This window comes from Tasmannia lanceolata, unplaced genomic scaffold, assembly GCF_043159265.1.
Source record: "Tasmannia lanceolata isolate RefF3 unplaced genomic scaffold, GAP_Taslan_0.1 ptg000018l, whole genome shotgun sequence".
Taxonomy (NCBI): domain Eukaryota; kingdom Viridiplantae; phylum Streptophyta; class Magnoliopsida; order Canellales; family Winteraceae; genus Tasmannia; species Tasmannia lanceolata.
In genome coordinates this window covers 57,434,970-57,453,380 of record NW_027518695.1, presented here as the reverse complement: position 1 = coordinate 57,453,380, position 18,411 = coordinate 57,434,970, and the positions used below count along the sequence as shown (strand labels likewise).

Sequence of the window (18,411 nt, the reverse complement as noted above, 5' to 3'; positions counted from 1 at the left end):
TCTGATCTTTATCATTGATTTGAGGAAGTGAGAAAGGATTAAGAAAATCGGAGGTTTAAAAGAAGGAATTTCAGAAGAATCAGAAAAATAGAGAAGATCAGATTAAATCCAAGCATTTTCTGCAAAAAGGAGTAGTTAGATTCTCAACAGAGGTGATTGAACTGAAAGAAGGAAAAGCTACCTATTTGTTGAGATTTTAAGGTATTTTACACAATACTTTGGTTAATAGTCAGATAATCTATGAATTATTCTTATTATTAGATGATTTGTGGCGTGATTTTGGAAAATTAGATAATTTTTTTTTTAGTTGTCTGGTGTCAAAAGTATTTGAGGTGATTGTACCTCTAAGAATTCGTGAATTGTTTTATATTCTTTAATGAATATGACAAGTATAAGTGTAACTCAACTGAGAAAATAAAGATTGAAAATGGACAGATATAAAGTTCTGTATCTGAGAAAAGTTTTGGTGAATCCTTGCTTTTATTTGCCTAGCCATGGCTGTGTGAAAAGTGATGTGGTGATTTGTTTGTGATTTCCTATTCAGATAAATGAAAAAAATTTCTTTTAACTAATTGATTAGAGGTTCTGATAAGAAGCTTTTGATGGAATATCTATGAAGAATTTATTGATATGTGTGGAATCATGTTTAATCATCATAAGGTTTAGAAATTTTGTCTTGCATGTTGAATCTAGAGCTAATATTCCAGCTACAGGTTGATTAGATTTAAGAAGTGGAATTTATTGTGAGAGTGTTAATACCATGGAATGATCATATAAATATGCAATTTAGTAGTCTATGCATTTGAATGAAGTTTCTGCACTCAATTCTTGCTTGACAAATGTCATAGTCATCATCTTTATAATGCTTTAAGAATTTCTCCATGCGGTACTGATTTATTAAATTCCTAGTCATGTAAGTTTAAAGCTTGGGTAGAATTATTTGATCTTAAAAGCTTTGAAATTGGAGATATTCCTTTTGATTTCTGTGAATACATTTTTACGCTGTAGTGTTACTCTGTTTAAGTATATAGGCTTGATCAGTATGGTTGGTCAAATAAGGTCTGTTACAATTGTATGAGGGTATGAAATTGTGATAAAGTGGTGGTTATTCACCTTGCCATGTATTATTGAATATCACATAGTCTAAGAATGCTAGTGTAGGTTTCTCCTCAATGATCCATAGTTATGTGTTCTTGTAACTCTACTACATAACATGCAATCAGCTACCTCAAAAATCTAAAACCTGTTAGTTCATATCTTAGAGTTAATGAGCACAAAAATCTGAACCAGCTGGTACCTAATCTAAATGAGTAAATAATTATGATGTAAATTTCAGCTATTAGACATTGATGCCAGCACAATCATGGCTGGTCATATGCATTTTTTTTAATGTACTTATTAGTCATTGGGAAATGATTGTAGTTCAGCCATATTTTGATAAATGTATAGCCCCACCCTGTTTTATTTTAAATTTGGCTTGTAAATTGGGTTTTATGTCTACTCATTCTGAGTGTATTTTGAGAATTTTTTTTTTAATGATGAGAGTCATTTGGTAATTCTGTTGGATACCATATGACAGATTTGAATTTGAACAATTTTGGGAGGGCTATAATGATGTCATTTTTCAAATAGAAATAACTTGTTTGTATTAACCTTTGTATGAACCCCTGTTTGAGTCCGCCTTCATTTCAGCCATAAAAGTTCCTCATTTCAGCCCTGTTTATGCACAGTTTAATCTATGATTTAGCCCATGTTTTTTTGTTTTTGTATTTATAAAATCAGTCCAGTCCTTACATTTCAGCCCTACATGCTTCAGATGAATAAAAAAATAATTTGTGTTATAGAAAACACCTAACAGTGGTTGTGCTGATTCCACTTCCTCATTGGCACTTCCTGGTTTGGTAATAGCATTTTTTTTTATATAACTTTAGGATAGAATTTTCAAGCATATTAATGGGGTTATACTTAAACTGCAAGGTTCTGTATCATTTGCTTGTTATTTAGATATTCTGAAATGGAGGTCATTTTTATAAAATTAATCTTTCACCTGTTGAATTCAATTCAAGTACAAGTAATTTTATTAGGTCACATATAAAGAAAAAATATAACTTTATGCTTAAATAAGGAATGAGTTCTTTTGTGAAGTTTCACTTTGATCACAGAATACATGTGTATGTGTTCTCTCTTATTTATACACTATAGTGATATTTAACACAAGGTTTAGGTTCTACATTGCTTAGTATAAAGTGATTTGATAAAATTATAAACTGGAGTATCCTTCATTACTATGCGTAAAATGTTATTAAGACAATTTATATCTCTATTTTGATATTGCTCCTGTCTTGCTGGGGATAATATGTATTGGATATGGGTCTCTAAAGTAGGTCAATAATTGTCTTGAGAAATATTTTGTTAGAAACAGTCTTGAATTATTGGGCCTATAGCTGGACGTCTTTCACTAAGTCATGGATATGTCCTTTATTTTTGTTCATGCTATAAGCTAGGTTTATCTCTTTGGCCATTTCCATGATTAATTAAGATTATTTTAAATTCTTATTAAATGGTTATGATAAGTTAAAAGGATGAGACAAAATGGGTAAGGAATAATTATTATAGTGTTGCATATATTAATACCTTTTGAAATTATTGCTTTCTTTTATATGTTTTGCTTGTATGTTATTTTAGGATTTGTTCTTTCTTGAATAGGTAATAAATGGATTGTTCAGGTGAGATTATCTCAAAGCTTATTATACTCATTCCTTTTTATTTAAATAAATTGTTTAATAGGAAGAAGGAGATCAGATGACTACTCTATTCGATATTATCGACATGAGTACTGTCTAATTTCAAGGCGGGATATAGAAATATTATCATGTGTATATGATATCAGATGATTACTTTAGCATCATCTGATTTCATCCCCATATTGGGGTGGTGTTTGTGGTTGGGCTTAGAAGTGTTTGATATTGTTTTCTTTTACTTTATTAGGCTATCCAGCGGCTGGTCTGGACTAATTAATGTTGTTTATCATTTTATGATTGCTATAGATTTTTTTTTTATTGAAAATTCTTCTTTGCTTAGCACTTGATTTATTTTTATAAGAATAGAATAGAATTTGCGATTATCTGGTAGCCTTTTCTTCTCTCTTTGATAGACTAACACAGTCTTATAGATTTCTGTTAATTTTCTTTAGATACTAGAATCCCCTCTCATTGCAAGGGCTATGAAGGAGTCATCCCGAGCCCATTATTTTTAGAGGACTCACATAGTCCTAGTAATGTTTTCCCTTCTAATCTTTTCTTCATTTTATGAGACTGTTTAAGTCTTTCAGGTTTCTTTCGTCATTTCAAGCCCATCTCTAGGGGGACTTGCACAGTCCAAATAGCATTCCATTTTCTCAAAAGACTTGCCTAGTCTTTTAGATCCAAATCTTTGGAGACAGGCATTGTCTCATTAATGAATCAACCTGAGTCAACCTCTAGGAGACTACCTCTAGTCTCACAAGTCTTAAACCCTCTTCTAGTCGAAGACCAACTTGGTCTGTCAGTTATCTCATTTTTCTTATCATTGTTTAGGCAATGATAAGGTTACTTGGAGCCCATCCTTGTGCTTAGGAGACTTGCCCAGTCTTGCTAGCATTTTTCTCTATCCTACCTCTGTGTCTAAGAGACTTACCCAGTCTCATTCTCTTGCTAAACCTCCTCTTTGTGCGTCATTTGGTTTTGGGAGAACACCTTACTCGGCTTGGCAACATACCCCTACCCTTATGAGTATTGGGTTGCACATTTGTTGCACCCTAGGGCTAGGTAGCTGTCCGGCCCGGCTGGGTGTTTTTCCTTTGCCAAATATGCACAGGGTCTTTATTTTTGTTTGATAGTCCACTAGCATAGGAATCCGTCCTTAGTCTAGAGAGTCAGTCCTCTTGTTCAGGAATCAAATTCTATCATCATAGGGGTTAGGATTTTATCCAACCTTTCATCAGATCATGTTCTTCTATCCGCTCTTGCAAGGTATAGGATGCTGTCCAACCCTTGCAGAGTTGTGTTTTTGTCTTTTTCCCCCGCAAAGCATAGGATGCTGTCCGACCTTTGCGGGATTCCAGAACTCTACCCTACCCTTATGATGATAGGATTCTATTCTCTGGTGTCAAAAACAACAAAAACATTTCAAAAATACTTGAAAACAATAAAAATATTTCAAAAACACTCAAAAACATCTGAAAAACCAAAAATCTCAAAAATCTTGAGTCATTAGGAGTAGTTAGGAAATCTGTTTCGAACTACGTTGGCTTGATCCTCTTCCACGAGGTACGTAGTGCAGCTTGAGATTCTTATCTCAGGTCCAGCCAAACTTTGTAGATAAATATATTTTAATCTTTTTTTTCTTTAAAACCGTGTTTTCAAAAAGCTCTTCCTTTAGAGTTAGGAGTTTTCTCCTAGATAAAGAGTTTCTTTTAGAGTTAGGGGGTTTGTCTTTGATTTGTTGTGGTTATTGTGTGCTTGTGTTAGAGTTAGGAGTCTGTCCTAGAGTTATAGGAGCGCCTCCGTCCGGTCAGTTGGCGATTCACATCGCCGACTGATGACTAGGTCTAAGATGCGTTAGTGATCCCATTGTTTTCCTTAGGACGCACAGCCTAGTTACACACAGGTTGTAGGAACCACCTGCATTAGCTTAGGGCTAACCTGCAATTAGTTAGGGCATATAGGGTGTCCTAAAATCTACAATTCACTGGAATTTAAATAATTGTACAAGAAGCTTTAAGAACTAGTCCGGTCTTTTAGATCGAGTCTAAGATAGAGGTCTAGGTATCTTAGGCATCATAGTTTAGAATACGTGCGAAGAACTACGTTGCCTTGATTCTCGTGGAGGCGGGGATACGTAGGCTTCTTTGGATGAATACCAGACCATCCGAGGACTCGGGCTAAATCGTTTAGAGTCTTAGGATTTGTTGTTTTGCTATGTTGTGTGTTTTGCTATGTCTTCTTACTTTCTTGTGCAGACCTATACCTTTAGCTGTAGCATGCATGTGCTTGTTCACCAGAACTTAGACACCAGTTAGGCATGTCACTCATAACCTAGTTGTCATTAGGTGACATCTTTTATCTTACTTTATGTGTGTTTATTATTTCATCCCCGAGTCATGCATGATTAGGTAGACGTTCACTCGGGGATATTTTGTTCCCATTTCACATGATTTTTACCCAAAATTCTTCGAAGTTAATAAATAAATGGCATAAGAGACCAAGTGTTCGCACTCGGGCGAATTGGGGGCGCTCTTCGGACCTTCTCCATTCGTCATCAGGCACGGACCTTTTGTATCTCTGGTTATCCATTGTAAACAGAGCATTTGTTTTTGGTTCCATGGCGTGTCCATGGATGGCGACTCTGAGTTATTTTCAGATATATCTTGGTTTTGAGCCCTGGCTCCGGATCAGGATGTATCTCTTTCTTTTTATATCGCCACTCATGCTATGCTGTGAGGGTGGCAACAGTTTCGAGAGTTCCTTGGTAGAGCTCTCCTTCACGTTGTGGAGATCTTAGAGGATTGCAGGAGGGATCTCGCGTCCCTCGGCACCGTCCTCGGATCGGGGTCCACAAGCACTCCCACTTTCCATGTTCAAAATAGCCCAAACCCATTCCATCATATACACACAAAAAAAGAGAAAAAACCCAAAGACCACTACCAGCACCATCATCCATCCCACCGCCTTTGTGTGTGTGTGTGCCTTTATTTTAAAAGGAAGAAGAGGATCTCATATATTTTAGGGTTTGAGAGTTAATTTTGAGAAGAGAAGGTAGAGGTTTCATTTTAGGGTTTGAAAAATTCATTCGAGGAGTAAGAAGAGAAGAAAGATAAAGTGTTGCAATAAAATGTTCGAATTTATCGGATACATGGATATGGATAATATCTGAATTCGAACAATATCCGCCGGAATCGAATTCGGAAATAGATATTAAATATTCGTCGAATTCGAATCCAAATCCAAATTCGGATAGTCTATACTGTAATCGAATTCGGATATAGCCATATCCGCTTCGAATTCGATCCGTTTACACCCTCACCTCAAAGAATTGAGGCCCCTCAACTGAGTAGAGCGATTTATTTCAGGCACTCACCTTAAAGAGGTACCTCAACTGAAATAAAAGACAAAAAAATGGTGGAATTGAAGGATAGAGAAAAGTTGAGAAAATATGTAGAGTGGTGACAAATAGCGGGTTGTAGCAACAAATATCAGCAGGAAAACTATGACTAAAAAGAGTACGATTTCATGAATTTGAAGAATGCAAGATTTTTTTTAAGGGGATGAAAATGTCAAATTTGGGGGTCATTAACAGAGGAAGATGGCATGGGGTATTTGCAAGAAAATAGGCACTTTGAAAAATGCATGGAATATATATAGGAAAAAAACAGAAATGGCTAAGGGTGCAACTATCAATTAAGGAAAATATTTTCCAAATGAGAGTAAAAATCGGCTGGTAGAGATCAAAATGAGGGGCATCTATTATTAATTACCCTTTTCTATCTATGTGTTCATGAGAACCGAACTGACAAAGTCCACTATCTGTAAACAACTCTTTCATGGGCAACATTGCAAGACAGAGTCCACTATCCGCAAGTCCACAAGTGCATCGGCATTACCTCTAATCCATTTTACCTTGTGATGGAAAATATCCCGGTGAAGCAAGAGGTTGTGGAATGATTGGACTAGGGAAATATGGCTGTTGACCCCAAATATTTATGTAGCATAAGTATTGTAACCTGCAAGATGAAAAATGGGCTTGTAATTGATGATGGATCTGTTATATAATGCATGGCAAAATAAAGTGGAGTGCGGCTAGAGAGAAGAACAATTCAGAACTGGTTTGGAATGTGTAGTGCAGGAGGCGGGGTAGATTTACTATAAACTATGAGACAAAAATGTTGGAAAGGTGGGAGCAAGGCATGGCCGGGAGGACAGCCCGTCCACCGGAGAACGGAGCTTGAAGGGCTTTGCTCAGGCCAACAAGATCGGTGGCTCTGATACCAGGAAGAATTTAAGATTTCTACTATTCTCAGATTTCTTAGATGCTTTACAAAGAGCCCTAATGTGTGTTTATATAAAACACCGATAGGGATAAACATAGAAAGAGATCATGATAAGAAGGGAAAGAGATAAACCTAATCTAATTCACTTGCCTAATCTAATCCCATAACTCAATATAGCCCAATCAAATCAAATCAGAGAAGATTTGATCTTAATATAATTTTATTCTCTAATATGTACGCCTAAGTTATATTTGTATCTCATACAAATGTAGTCATAAAAGCACATAATTTTTGCATGCAGGGGCGGAGGCACATATAGCATCAAGGGGGCCATGCCCCCCCCCCCCCCCGACCAATGCATTCAAGGGTAAATTAGTCCGGGCCCCCAAGTGTAAATTCCTGGCTCCGCCCCTGTTTGCATGAGTAATGTTTGCTCATAGTACGTGTGATTTTTGGGTGATTTGCATGTAATTTTCAATGTGAATAATGGCTGACAAATATTTGTGGACATAATTAAGGAACGATTTTTGTGGTATCTACCAGGTTTCCCTTGAGAAATGAGATTGTCATAACTTCTAGATAAAAAGAAAATTACATATATTTCTCTCTGAGTTATATATCTAAGATAAGTTAGCTATAATCTGTCTCCTCTCTCCATCCCTTTCTCTCATTTAATCTGATAACCCAATCAAATCATCCAACGGCTAGATCTGGAATCTATTCTAGGTAAGAGAAGATAAGATTTTATGGTTTTCCACATATCTAGCTCCCTCTATTTAATTCTTTTTAGCTATGGTTTTTTTCAACTTTTAGTGAGTCCGGACAAAATCTGATTGGACACAGAAAAAAAACTGATTGGACACGTGGCGAGTTGAAAAAGCATGTGTAGACGTGAAGTTGGGAGGAGAGAGAGAAAGAGCTGAAGACAAAGACGGAATTTTGAGATTTTGAGAGCGGCTCGTTTGGAGAAAAGTGAAAAAGAACTGAACCCAGCTGCTTTATTAAAGTAGATAGATATTAACATTCACTCGTAAAATACCCCGTGCGATGCACGGGACTACAAAAAATACGATTTAAAACTCAAATTTTTTAAAAGATATATTCACAAAAAAAATGCAAGTTGAAAATGCAGCCTATGAGGCCTAGATCTATGCCAATGAAACTAACATTCATCTTCCAAATCTGTAAATAGTTATAGATGTTAATAATTGTTTAGTCAATGATAGATGAGATGAAAAAGTTCATTACACAGGTTTGTTCATGTCTCTGAAGCATATGTAGAAGGTAATCCAACATTATCACTACAAAAAAAAAACCCAAATGCATCATACTACCGCACTTCACTAGGTTCTGAAGAAAATCTAAAAGCTTTCCACATCATTCTATCTACATGTAACATGTAAACATAACCAATTCAAGAAATAAACAGCAGTGCAAAAGTTGTAAGACTATCTACATGTGAACATAAACAGCTATTCAAAAATTTTAAGAAGAAACACAAACAAACCCAACGACGTAAGACACAACAACACAACTTTGAGATCAGAAGTGATAATGTCTTCAGGTCATGATCACTAGCAGGAACTTCGCATACAAAAGTGGGCACAACACTTTCAATTAATGCTCTGACCTCGCATTCCTAATTCAGTCGAGCTGATGAAATATTGGTCTATTCACATCAGTGATGTTAATCAGTATACGAAAATAACTTTCCATACGCACATATGTAGAAGAGTGAATATTGAAAATGACTAAGATCACACAACAAACATTTGACAAATTTGGCACAGAACTTCTGCATGATAAAGTATTGCAAAGAGCTCATATAATTGAAAATCTATTTTAAGTTTATTGGATATAAGTTTATTGGCTATGCAGTATAAAAGGATGTACTTCATCTTTATCATTAATGTGAAAGTGGGTGATATAGTGAAGAGGGCTATAATGTGTACACATAAAGGAAAAATCAGAACTTGTTGGAGAAAGATGATAATGGAAGATACAATAACCTTCAAAAAGCAGCCACAAAGTGATGAAATCCTAATATTATCAAGATTCAAGACATCATTTTTGGGATAAGGTCTGAAACGTCTAAACAAATCATCCTCACCAGATTAAAAATTAAATTGATTTGAAACAAAAGCACCAGAAATACACAAATTGCTTTTCACAAAGGATAATAAATGTTTGTAAATTTAACAATCAATAAGGGTAAAAGATAGTATAAAATCCAAAAACATGATTCAACAATAAATAGAAAAACAAGATGTAGAAAGTGGACCATAAGAGCTCATGTGCTCATGTATAAACCATGGATGTAGAAAGTGGATCATGTTGGTAAAGCAACAGAAAAGTCCATGAGGCTATAACCTATAAAATATAAACAATTAAGCAAAATTGAATCGCTGAAATGAATTATAAATGACAGAGATAAGGACAATCACAAAATCATTCATGGCTACTTACCTAACCTTGGTCTTGGTCATGGATAAGATATGTTTAGGTGATTATATGTTTTGGTGATAAGAATTATAAATGTTTGCTGATAAGAATTATAAATGGCAAAGTTAAGGACAATCACAAAATCATTCCTGGCTACTTACCTAACCTTGGTCTTTGTCATGGATAAGATCTGTTTAGGTGACTATACATTTATTTAAAGAAATGAGAAGTTGGCGAGGTTATGTTATAATGGAAAAAAACGAAGAAGTATAAATTGAATAAGGAAAGAGTTGCTAAGCTCTATCAGATTCAAGCGATAGGGATGAGCTTGTGAACAGATATCTACCACCAAGCTAAGAAAATAATGGCTGAAAAAAATGATTTGAGATTGTCACAGTATGTACGCTAGATAAGGAAGGCCTGTACTTGAGCGCCTCCATGTGAGCCAGACTGCAGAGGTAGTCTAAATCAAACCCATTGCGCATGTGGTCCACAGAAAGCAAGTGGTGTACACACAACCTGCTGCATTTTCGATGCTAGCTTAAATGCCAGCTTTCAGAACATTTTTCCTTGGACTACTGTTGATAAATCCATTTTCTGATTCTGTCTGAAGAAGTTTTAATTAGTTACACGCAACAATCTTTTCCTGTTGAAGTAAAAATAACATCAGCCTATTCGAATACAATAATCAGTTTTGCAATTAAAATCAATTCCCGAATTCCAAAATGCTCAAGGACTAAATATAGTCATTAGGCCCCGGTTTGATCCGGATTTGGAGAATTATAATAATGGATCTTTGGATATGGGTAATTTCTAATTTTCACAATCGTCATAAATAAGATGTATGAAGGAAGATCCATACTGCAGGTTATTCAATTTAATAAAAATCAAAGTAGTTTTTGTACGAAATATGAATTATACCCTTAGTTTCAGCCTTTGTCCATCCAAGAAGGTTTCAGAAATATGAATCCACACCAAGCTGAAAAGGCCCCTATAATGCCAAGAGCCCGGTGATCATCTTGAAAGAGGAGGTTGCTTTAAATAGCAAATGGGACATTAAGAGCTCATTTCTTTTTGTAGGTGACATTAAGGCGTCCTTGGAAGCCATTACTTATAGCATCTATAAAATTTCTATGTTTATTACATACAAATAGTAATATTTTTCATGGAAGCATTTGCATTTAAGATTATATGCCAATAATTTTAAATGTTTCCAAAGTGGCCTAAAATTTGTATCTTTGTAAAAATTTAAAGTCGTATAAACAGGGAATAAATAATAGCTGGCATTTAGTGTCCTTGGCGGAAGCTTTCCAAAACATCGCATTCTAATCGCATATGGTTTGAAGCCTGAGACTCCAACGTCATACCAATGCAATCATCTTCAATCACGAAGTGCAAACATAAAGGAGAGATGAATTGTACCCTATCACCGATGACTTTATGTGGCTTATTAAGAAAACCTCAGTAATGAAGAACCAACCTAAGAACCAATCATGAAGATCAAAATAATTAATAGCATAATACATAATCTAATATAAAGATGCAATAGAAATGCCCTTGGAATTGTTTTCAAGCTAATATCATTGGGAATGCAATGGAGATATGTATATATAAAATTAATTGAGGAGATTATGTCAGTAACTTATGAAGCCCCAGAATGTTTTCCAAGCGGAAGCACCACCAGTGACCTAAAAACCAATCATGAAGATAAAATTAATTAATACAAAACATACAAATGAAAACCCATATGACCTAAAAATCTAACATAAGCAAAGTTCGATTTGAACACCATGGAATTCCCAAAAACAGAACACCCCACTCTTAAAAAAAGAACAAACTTTTAGATAAAAATCTAACATAAGCAAAGTTCGATTTAAACACCATGGAATTCCCAAAAACAGAACACCCCACTCTAAAAAAAAAGAACAAACTTTTAGAAATACACTTAGATTTGTAAAAAACATACAGTTTTATACCTGCTAAAAACATGTTTATCACCACAAAGATTCATCTGATTGGAATAAATGTGCAAAACAAATTACAGATAATATAAAACCATTATGAAAAAATGTGCAAAACGAAGGCATCAGAAACCAAAAAAAAATACAGATAATATAAAGAAACAAATTACATGGAAGAAGACAATTTACCCATTTTCCAAACTGAAATTGAACAAAGCACATAAATCCAGATGTTTATAGGTATCTATGTCTCATAATAATACATGCATGCCTAAGGAAGATGGTAAGTAAACAATGAAAAATTGGAGAGTCTAAAAAAGACAAAGGAACAAAGGAAAACCCAATTGAAGAATATCCATGAAAATCCATCACCATTTAAAAAAATGAAAAGAAAGAACATGCAGAGACAAAATCTCTCGAAGGAGAAAGCGAGAAATAAATGAAAAATCAAGATCCACTCTTTGAAGAATAAAACATGCAACCAAAATTCAAAAATAATGATAATAATAATAAAGAAATCCCCTAAAAAAACCCAGGATCCCTTTTTGAAGAATACCCCATGAGAATCCATCAGCATAAATCCATTTTTTGAAGAATACCCAATAAATATGAAAACCCATCACTTTAAGGGAAAAGAAGAAGAAAACGAAAGATCAAAATAACCCTATCAAGATATAAAAATGAAAACCCATCACTTTAAAAGAATAAAAATGGAAAACAAACAGAAGAGGAAAAAAAGAAGAAAAAAACAAAGATCAAAATAACCCTATCCAGATATAAAAATGAAAATCCATCATTTTAAAAGATTAAAAAAGGAAAAGAAACAAATGAGGAAAAAAGAAGAAGAGAAAAACACAGATCAAAATATCCCTAGCTGGATAAACTTCATCTTCACTCTCCTCTTACATTAACGGGAAAAGAAATGTCCTCTCACCTTGTGATTAGACTTCAGAAGAGGAAGATCTCGGATTGCAGCGATGGTTTTTCCGGTTAGAACAGCCAAGAGAGAGAGATAGAGAGAGGACTTGTGGAGAAGAGGGAGAGGAAACGGGACATGTGGAAGAGGGATGCGGAAGGGAAAAAGTCAAGACCAACACATGGGGGGTTTGGAAGGGGAGGGTCAACTAATCTCGAGAAAGGGCACATGGAAGAGAGAGAGAGAGAGGGTGAGATGCGTAAAACAGAGAGCCTTGAGGGGACGTCTAATAGAGATAAGGTCATTAAATTGATGATTTTACCCTCGTATAATTTCTCATAGATATAGATGTTAGAATAGCAGCAAAGGGGTTGACGGTAAAAGGGTAACGCCTATGTGCAATTCTGAGGAAAAAAGAAAAAATTCCGGTTTTCCCTCTGGTTATCTATACTATCTATATAAAGCTGGATGTGTTACACTGAGGGTATGCCACGTGGCACCCCCTCTACAAACCGCATTCAGCCTTTTTTGTTTTTGACGCATCTATTCATTTGCAATCGCATTCAGCCTTTCTTTCTTTTTTTGACGCATTCAACCTAGTTTCTAATAACCGTTTTATTCGGTTACCGATTTCAAACGGCACAAACATATCACAAATCTATACTATCTATATAACGCTGGATGTGGTACACTGAGGGTCTGCCACATGGCACCACCTCTGCAAACCGCATATAGCCTTTTTTGTTTTTGACGCATCTATTCATTTGCAACCGCATTCAGCCCTTTTTTTTTTACCCATTCAACCAAGTTTCTAATAACCATTTTATTCGGTTACCGATTTCAAACAGCACAAACATATCACAAATCCAAAACGTTTTATTCCAAAACGTCACAAACGTTTTATTCCAACGACTAGAATGTAAATTAAGAGTCTTTATATAGAAAATCCACGTTTCCTATTTAAATGTTCTAAAATTTATATAATAAAGAGTCGTTGACAAACCTGCCTTTATATCTGCCGTTTCCTATTCACGACGCCTCCTCACGAATCGTTTCCAATTTTAACACGTTTCCTAATAATAAAAATCACTCACTCGTTTTCAAAATACCTACAAATCATCCTAGCATCTCTTTCTATCTACTAAAACTAAAATATCTCCACCGTCGTTTGCTGTGTTTAATACTTTGCTTTCCTCTAAGCTGTGCTGGTGCCACGTGTTAGCCCCTCCTCTATCCCGCTGTTTTAAAAAGCCCTATTTATCACGTTTTGGCAAATTTTCTGAATTAGGAAGGTCAGAATTCCAATAGTCTAAATCGTTTCAAACTTTCTTTCCCATATGATATCGTATATTAGTTCCTCTCTCTACCCGGTTTAAAAAAAACGTGTAAATAACATAATGACTGTAGTTAAATCTAAAAAAACTCTCTATATTCCTTTAATTTAGGCTTTAAATCCCATAAAATCCTCTCTCTCGATATGTCAGGGTGCTTCTTTAACTCTTTTTCAGAATATTAAAACGGATTTCTTCTACCGCAATTTCCTGGACAAAAAAAAAAAACTCCTACTAAAACTCTCTGTCCAGCATATATCTCTTTCCATTTTAATTCCAAATTAAAATAAGCAGATAAATCTTGGAAATGCCAAACGTCACAGATTCTCTCTTCTCGTCTTTTACATGTATCTTAAAAACACTATTATTTATTTCTATTTATTTCCTCATCTCTTCCTATTTATCTTCCATTCTCTCTTCTTCAAGAAACACATTCTCTTTTCTCTTTTTCAAGGTGAGAGTTATCCTTCTTCCATCTTATTTTTTTACACATTCGCAGATAAAACACATATTAACAATCTAGGTCTTTGTCTGATACTAACTTCTTTATTTTTGGCTTTGGCATAAGGTTTAGTTTTGTTTATGGTTCCTGTTTCATCATAGAAACTTTCATAATCTATATTCTGGTGGTTCGAAAATATGTGTCCTTTGTTTATTTATGGTGCTATCTTTACATGTTTTTATTAGAGGCTTCCTGGCTTCTTTCATAAATCTATCCTCCAGTAAAAGGTGTTTTGATACTACTCATGTTAGGGTGATTTGATACTGCTCATTCTGCATCTAGGTATGATTCTTTTTTACAGCAGACCCAACTTTTGTTTTGGTGTTCAATTAAATTTTCTAATGATGGAGCGATTCTTAAAATTGATGGAGTGATTTTTAAAATTTATTTCACTTTTGATGCATGGTTTAGGTTCAATCTCTGGTCAATTTCAAGGTAGTCGATGATGCCCACATTAATTTCAACATGATCAGGATGTAGGTATGTCTGATTTGCTCATGTGCCTTTTTTCTCTTTCAGTTAAATGATTTCACATACTTTTATAATTGGATTTTTCTCGACCGGGTGAAGTGAAAATTGGAGATTTTGGGTGGACTCTCTTCCAGAGTTTCTTTGGTTTCATTTTGGAGATTGAATTGTGTGATGGTTTTTGACAGGTAGAAGAATAGAAGCCCTTGTTGGACAAATTAGATGTTGTCCAGTAGGGTCTGATATATGGCTTGATTGAATCCAGAAATTAGAAATGTAAATAAATCAGTACTCAGCTTTTGTAGAAAACGTTTCTGTAAAACAGATCGAGGAGAAGAAGGCTGAGTCGTGCCACTGGTCACTCTCCTTAAAAATCGTATCCGCCCCCTACCGGTGCAAACCGGGATCCGCGAACCGATGCTCCAAGATAAAACAGCCAAAGTTGGCTCCAGTCCACGTGCACTCGCTGACTGGTCCACCCAGAATCACCGTAGAACTGTGCTGAGATCAGAACGGAGGAAAGGAAGAAGACAAGCAGAAACTTTGATGTTTTTTCTGTAAAAAACTATATCTCCAATGGTGCTGTTCTCTTCTTTTTATAGATGAGAATATGATTGTTGGAGGATAATTAATCACCATTAAAAGACCAAAACGTTTCTCTTTTAATCACCATTAAAAGACAAAAAACGTTTCTCTCTTAATCACCATTAAAAGACAAAAAACGTTTCTCTTTTAATCACCATTAAAAGACAAAAACGTTTCTCTCTTAATTACCATTAAAAGACAAAAATGTTTCTCTTTTAATCACCATTAAAAGACAAAAACGTTTCTCTCTTAATTACCATTAAAAGACATAAACGTTTCTCTCTTAATTACCATTAAAAGACAAAAACGGTTTTGGTTTTGAAAACACACCACAAGCACACTCACCAAGGTCTTGGGTTCAAGTCCCCACATATGCAAAAGTCTTTTGCTTTAAAACAAGAGAGGGAAACATAATTTGAATCTTCCCTCCAAATTTTTTAAACAAAAGGAAAAAACATCTTTGACTTTTCAAATCTTTTTATTATTTTGTTTAAAAATTCTAACAATCTCCCACAAGATTCAAAATACAGTTGAAAATTGAAAACGGAAGTATCTGAGCACATTAGAAAATAGAGTGGATTCATACCGGTGTCTTTTGGACTTCAACCGATATTTAGGATAAACAGATTACGTTACCGTGTACGGGTAGAGTTAGACTCCTTCAACCTTTCCTCGTGGGTGTAACTGACTAACCTGTTATCCACACTCTACATTCGATTCCTTGGTGATTCATTCACAGTTTTGGAACATTTTGGCCTTGTTCCCCTCTTGGTTCTCATGAATGTTCTAGAGAATTACTCATTAAATTCTCATAGGAAGCAGCCTTACCTCCACATTCACTTAGGTCAGTCATCAAGTATGCACTGCAAGTAACATACCACCCAATACGGGTTATGATCTGATTAAGAGTCTATAACTCATCCTCTCTCATTTGCAGTGAACACTATCTTTCATCATTTTGCATCTAGGAGTAAGGGGTGATAGTGTTAACAAACCATCCGGTGACTTGTTAGTACCCATTGAACCAAATTCCAGGGATCTCCTTTCACATTGGTTGGGTGTCCATCACTAATGGTTCATGCCACGAGCTTTAACCCCATTCCTTGCGATGTCTCATAAACCACCTTGTTTATTTGTGGCTTTGTCAGAGGATCTGCCAGATTCCTCTCCGACCTTACAAAGTCGAGTGCTATTGTTCCCTCACTCAAGTATTGCTTTACCAAATTATGCCTCAGGCGTATATGCCTTCTTTTGCCATTATAGGTCTTACTTTTGGCCTTGGCTAAAGCAGCTTGACTATCACAGTGTAAAGACACTGAGGGAACCGGCCTTGGCCATAAAGGCACATCTGCCATAAAATTCCTGAGCCATTCGGCTTCAGCTCCTGCTAGGGCTAAGGCTATAAATTCCGCTTCCATAGTGGAACTTGTACTACAAGTTTGTTTAACCGATTTCCAAGAAATCGCACCACCACCAAGGGTGAATACATATCCACTGGTAGACACTGAATCTCTTGAATCAGAGATCCAATTCGCATCACTATAGCCTTCTAAGACAGCAGGATACCCCTTAAAATGCAGTCCAAAGTTTATTGTACCCTTTAGGTACCTTAACAACCTAGTCAAAGCCTGCCAGTGTTCATGTCCTGGTCTATGAGTGTGTTGACTAAGTTTTCCAATTGCTAGAGCAATGTCAGGTCTAGTACAGTTCATCAAATATAACACTGAACCTATAATACTTGAGTATTCCTTTTGGGATACCATCTCACCTTTGTTTTTCTTTAGGTGTACCTGACAATCTAAAGGTGTCTTTGCAGGTGAACTATCATATTGTCCAAATTTCCATAGAATGCTCTCTACATAATGAGACTGAGACAATATTATTTCATTTTCTTTTCTGATGATCTTCATCCCTAAGATTACATCAGCTTCACCCATATCTTTGGTTTCAAAATTTGACATTAAAAATCTCTTAGTAGATTTTACTATGTCCAAATTAGTACCAATAATTAGTATATCATCTACATATACACAAAGTATTACACCTTTATCCCCATTAAACTTACTATAAACACATTTGTTGGATTCATTTATCTTATACCCATTTGTAATTAAGACACTATCAAATTTATCATTCCACTGTTTAGGTGCTTGTTTCAAACCATATAGTGACTTAATTAGTTTACAAACTTTGTTTTCATGACCAGACACAATGAATCCTTCAGGTTGTTTAATGTAGATTTCTTCTTCTAAATCTCTATTTAAGAAAGCTGTTTTTACATCCATTTGATGTATTACCAATTTATGAATAGAAGCTATAGCTAATAATATCCTAATGGTGGACAACCTAGCAACAGGAGAATAGGTATCAAAATAATCTATCTCCTTTTTCTGTCTAAAGCCTTTAGCTACTAGTCTTGCTTTAAACTTGTCAATTGTCCCATCAGGTCTTAGCTTCTTTTTAAATATCCACTTGCTATCTAGTGCTTTTGTTCCAGGTGGAAGGTCCACTAGTTCCCAAATGTGATTTTCTATTATGGAATCTAATTCACTTTTAATAGCTTCTTTCCAAAATACAGCATCTGGAGATGTTACAGCTTCAGAGTAAGTTACAGGATCTTTATCTATTAGATAGGTGAACATCCCATCTCCTAGATTTGTTTCTTTTCTTTGTCTTTTACTTCTTCTGAGTTCTTGAAACTCAGAATCCAATTCCTTTTCAGTTTCAGGTTGATTTCTTGAATCATTACTAGGTTCTTTAGGAATTTCTTTCTTCATAGGGAAGTGATGTTCAAAGAACTCAACATCCCTAGATTCAATTATAGTGTTATATTCAAGGATATTTTCAACTGATTTCAAAACTAGAAATCTGTAGGCTGTACTATTTTGAGCATATCCTATGAATATACAATCACATGTTTTAGGTCCTAGTTTTCTTTTCTTAGGTTCTGGTATTCCAACCTTAGCCAAACAACCCCAAACTCTCAAATGAGATAAACTAGGCATTTTGTTATGCCACAGATCATATGGTATTTGACCCTTTTTCTTTGGAGGTATCCTGTTATATATATAACAAGCTGAAAGAAGTGCTTCCCCCCACAAGTTCAAGGGTAAACCGGAACTTATCAACATAGCATTAAACATGTTCTTTAATGTTCTGTTCATTCGTTCTGCTATACC

At 35.3% G+C, this 18,411-nt stretch overlaps 1 protein-coding gene and 1 long non-coding RNA gene across 2 annotated transcripts; both read right to left on the bottom strand.

The window, feature by feature from the left end:
• Window positions 1-8,365: 8,365 nt before the first annotated feature.
• On the bottom strand, window positions 8,366-12,500 carry LOC143851911 (uncharacterized). Its single transcript, XR_013236559.1, has 3 exons — window positions 12,365-12,500; window positions 11,112-11,157; window positions 8,366-8,696 (listed from the first exon to the last, which is right to left on the bottom strand). It is a non-coding gene; the product is annotated as an uncharacterized LOC143851911 (long non-coding RNA).
• Window positions 12,501-16,853: 4,353 nt separating this feature from the next.
• On the bottom strand, window positions 16,854-17,874 carry LOC143850514 (putative mitochondrial protein AtMg00820). The gene is made up of 4 exons (XM_077359757.1): window positions 17,530-17,874; window positions 17,235-17,370; window positions 17,023-17,087; window positions 16,854-16,913 (listed from the first exon to the last, which is right to left on the bottom strand). Exons 1-4 carry the CDS (start codon window positions 17,872-17,874, stop codon window positions 16,854-16,856), a joined length of 606 nt encoding a protein of 201 aa, XP_077215872.1.
• Between the last annotated feature and the right edge of the window lie 537 nt (window positions 17,875-18,411).

Excerpts from the sequence above, each read along its gene's own strand:
- LOC143850514 (XM_077359757.1), bottom strand. The coding sequence starts at position 17,874 with ATGTTCACCTATCTAATAGATAAAGATCCTGTAACTTACTCTGAAGCT. Across the intron at positions 17,371-17,529 it reads TAGCTTCTATTCATAAATTG|TGGAATGATAAATTTGATAG; the intron begins GTAATACATCAA and ends GCACCTAAACAG. Across the intron at positions 16,914-17,022 it reads AGACACCTTTAGATTGTCAG|CAATTGGAAAACTTAGTCAA; the intron begins GTACACCTAAAG and ends ACATTGCTCTAG.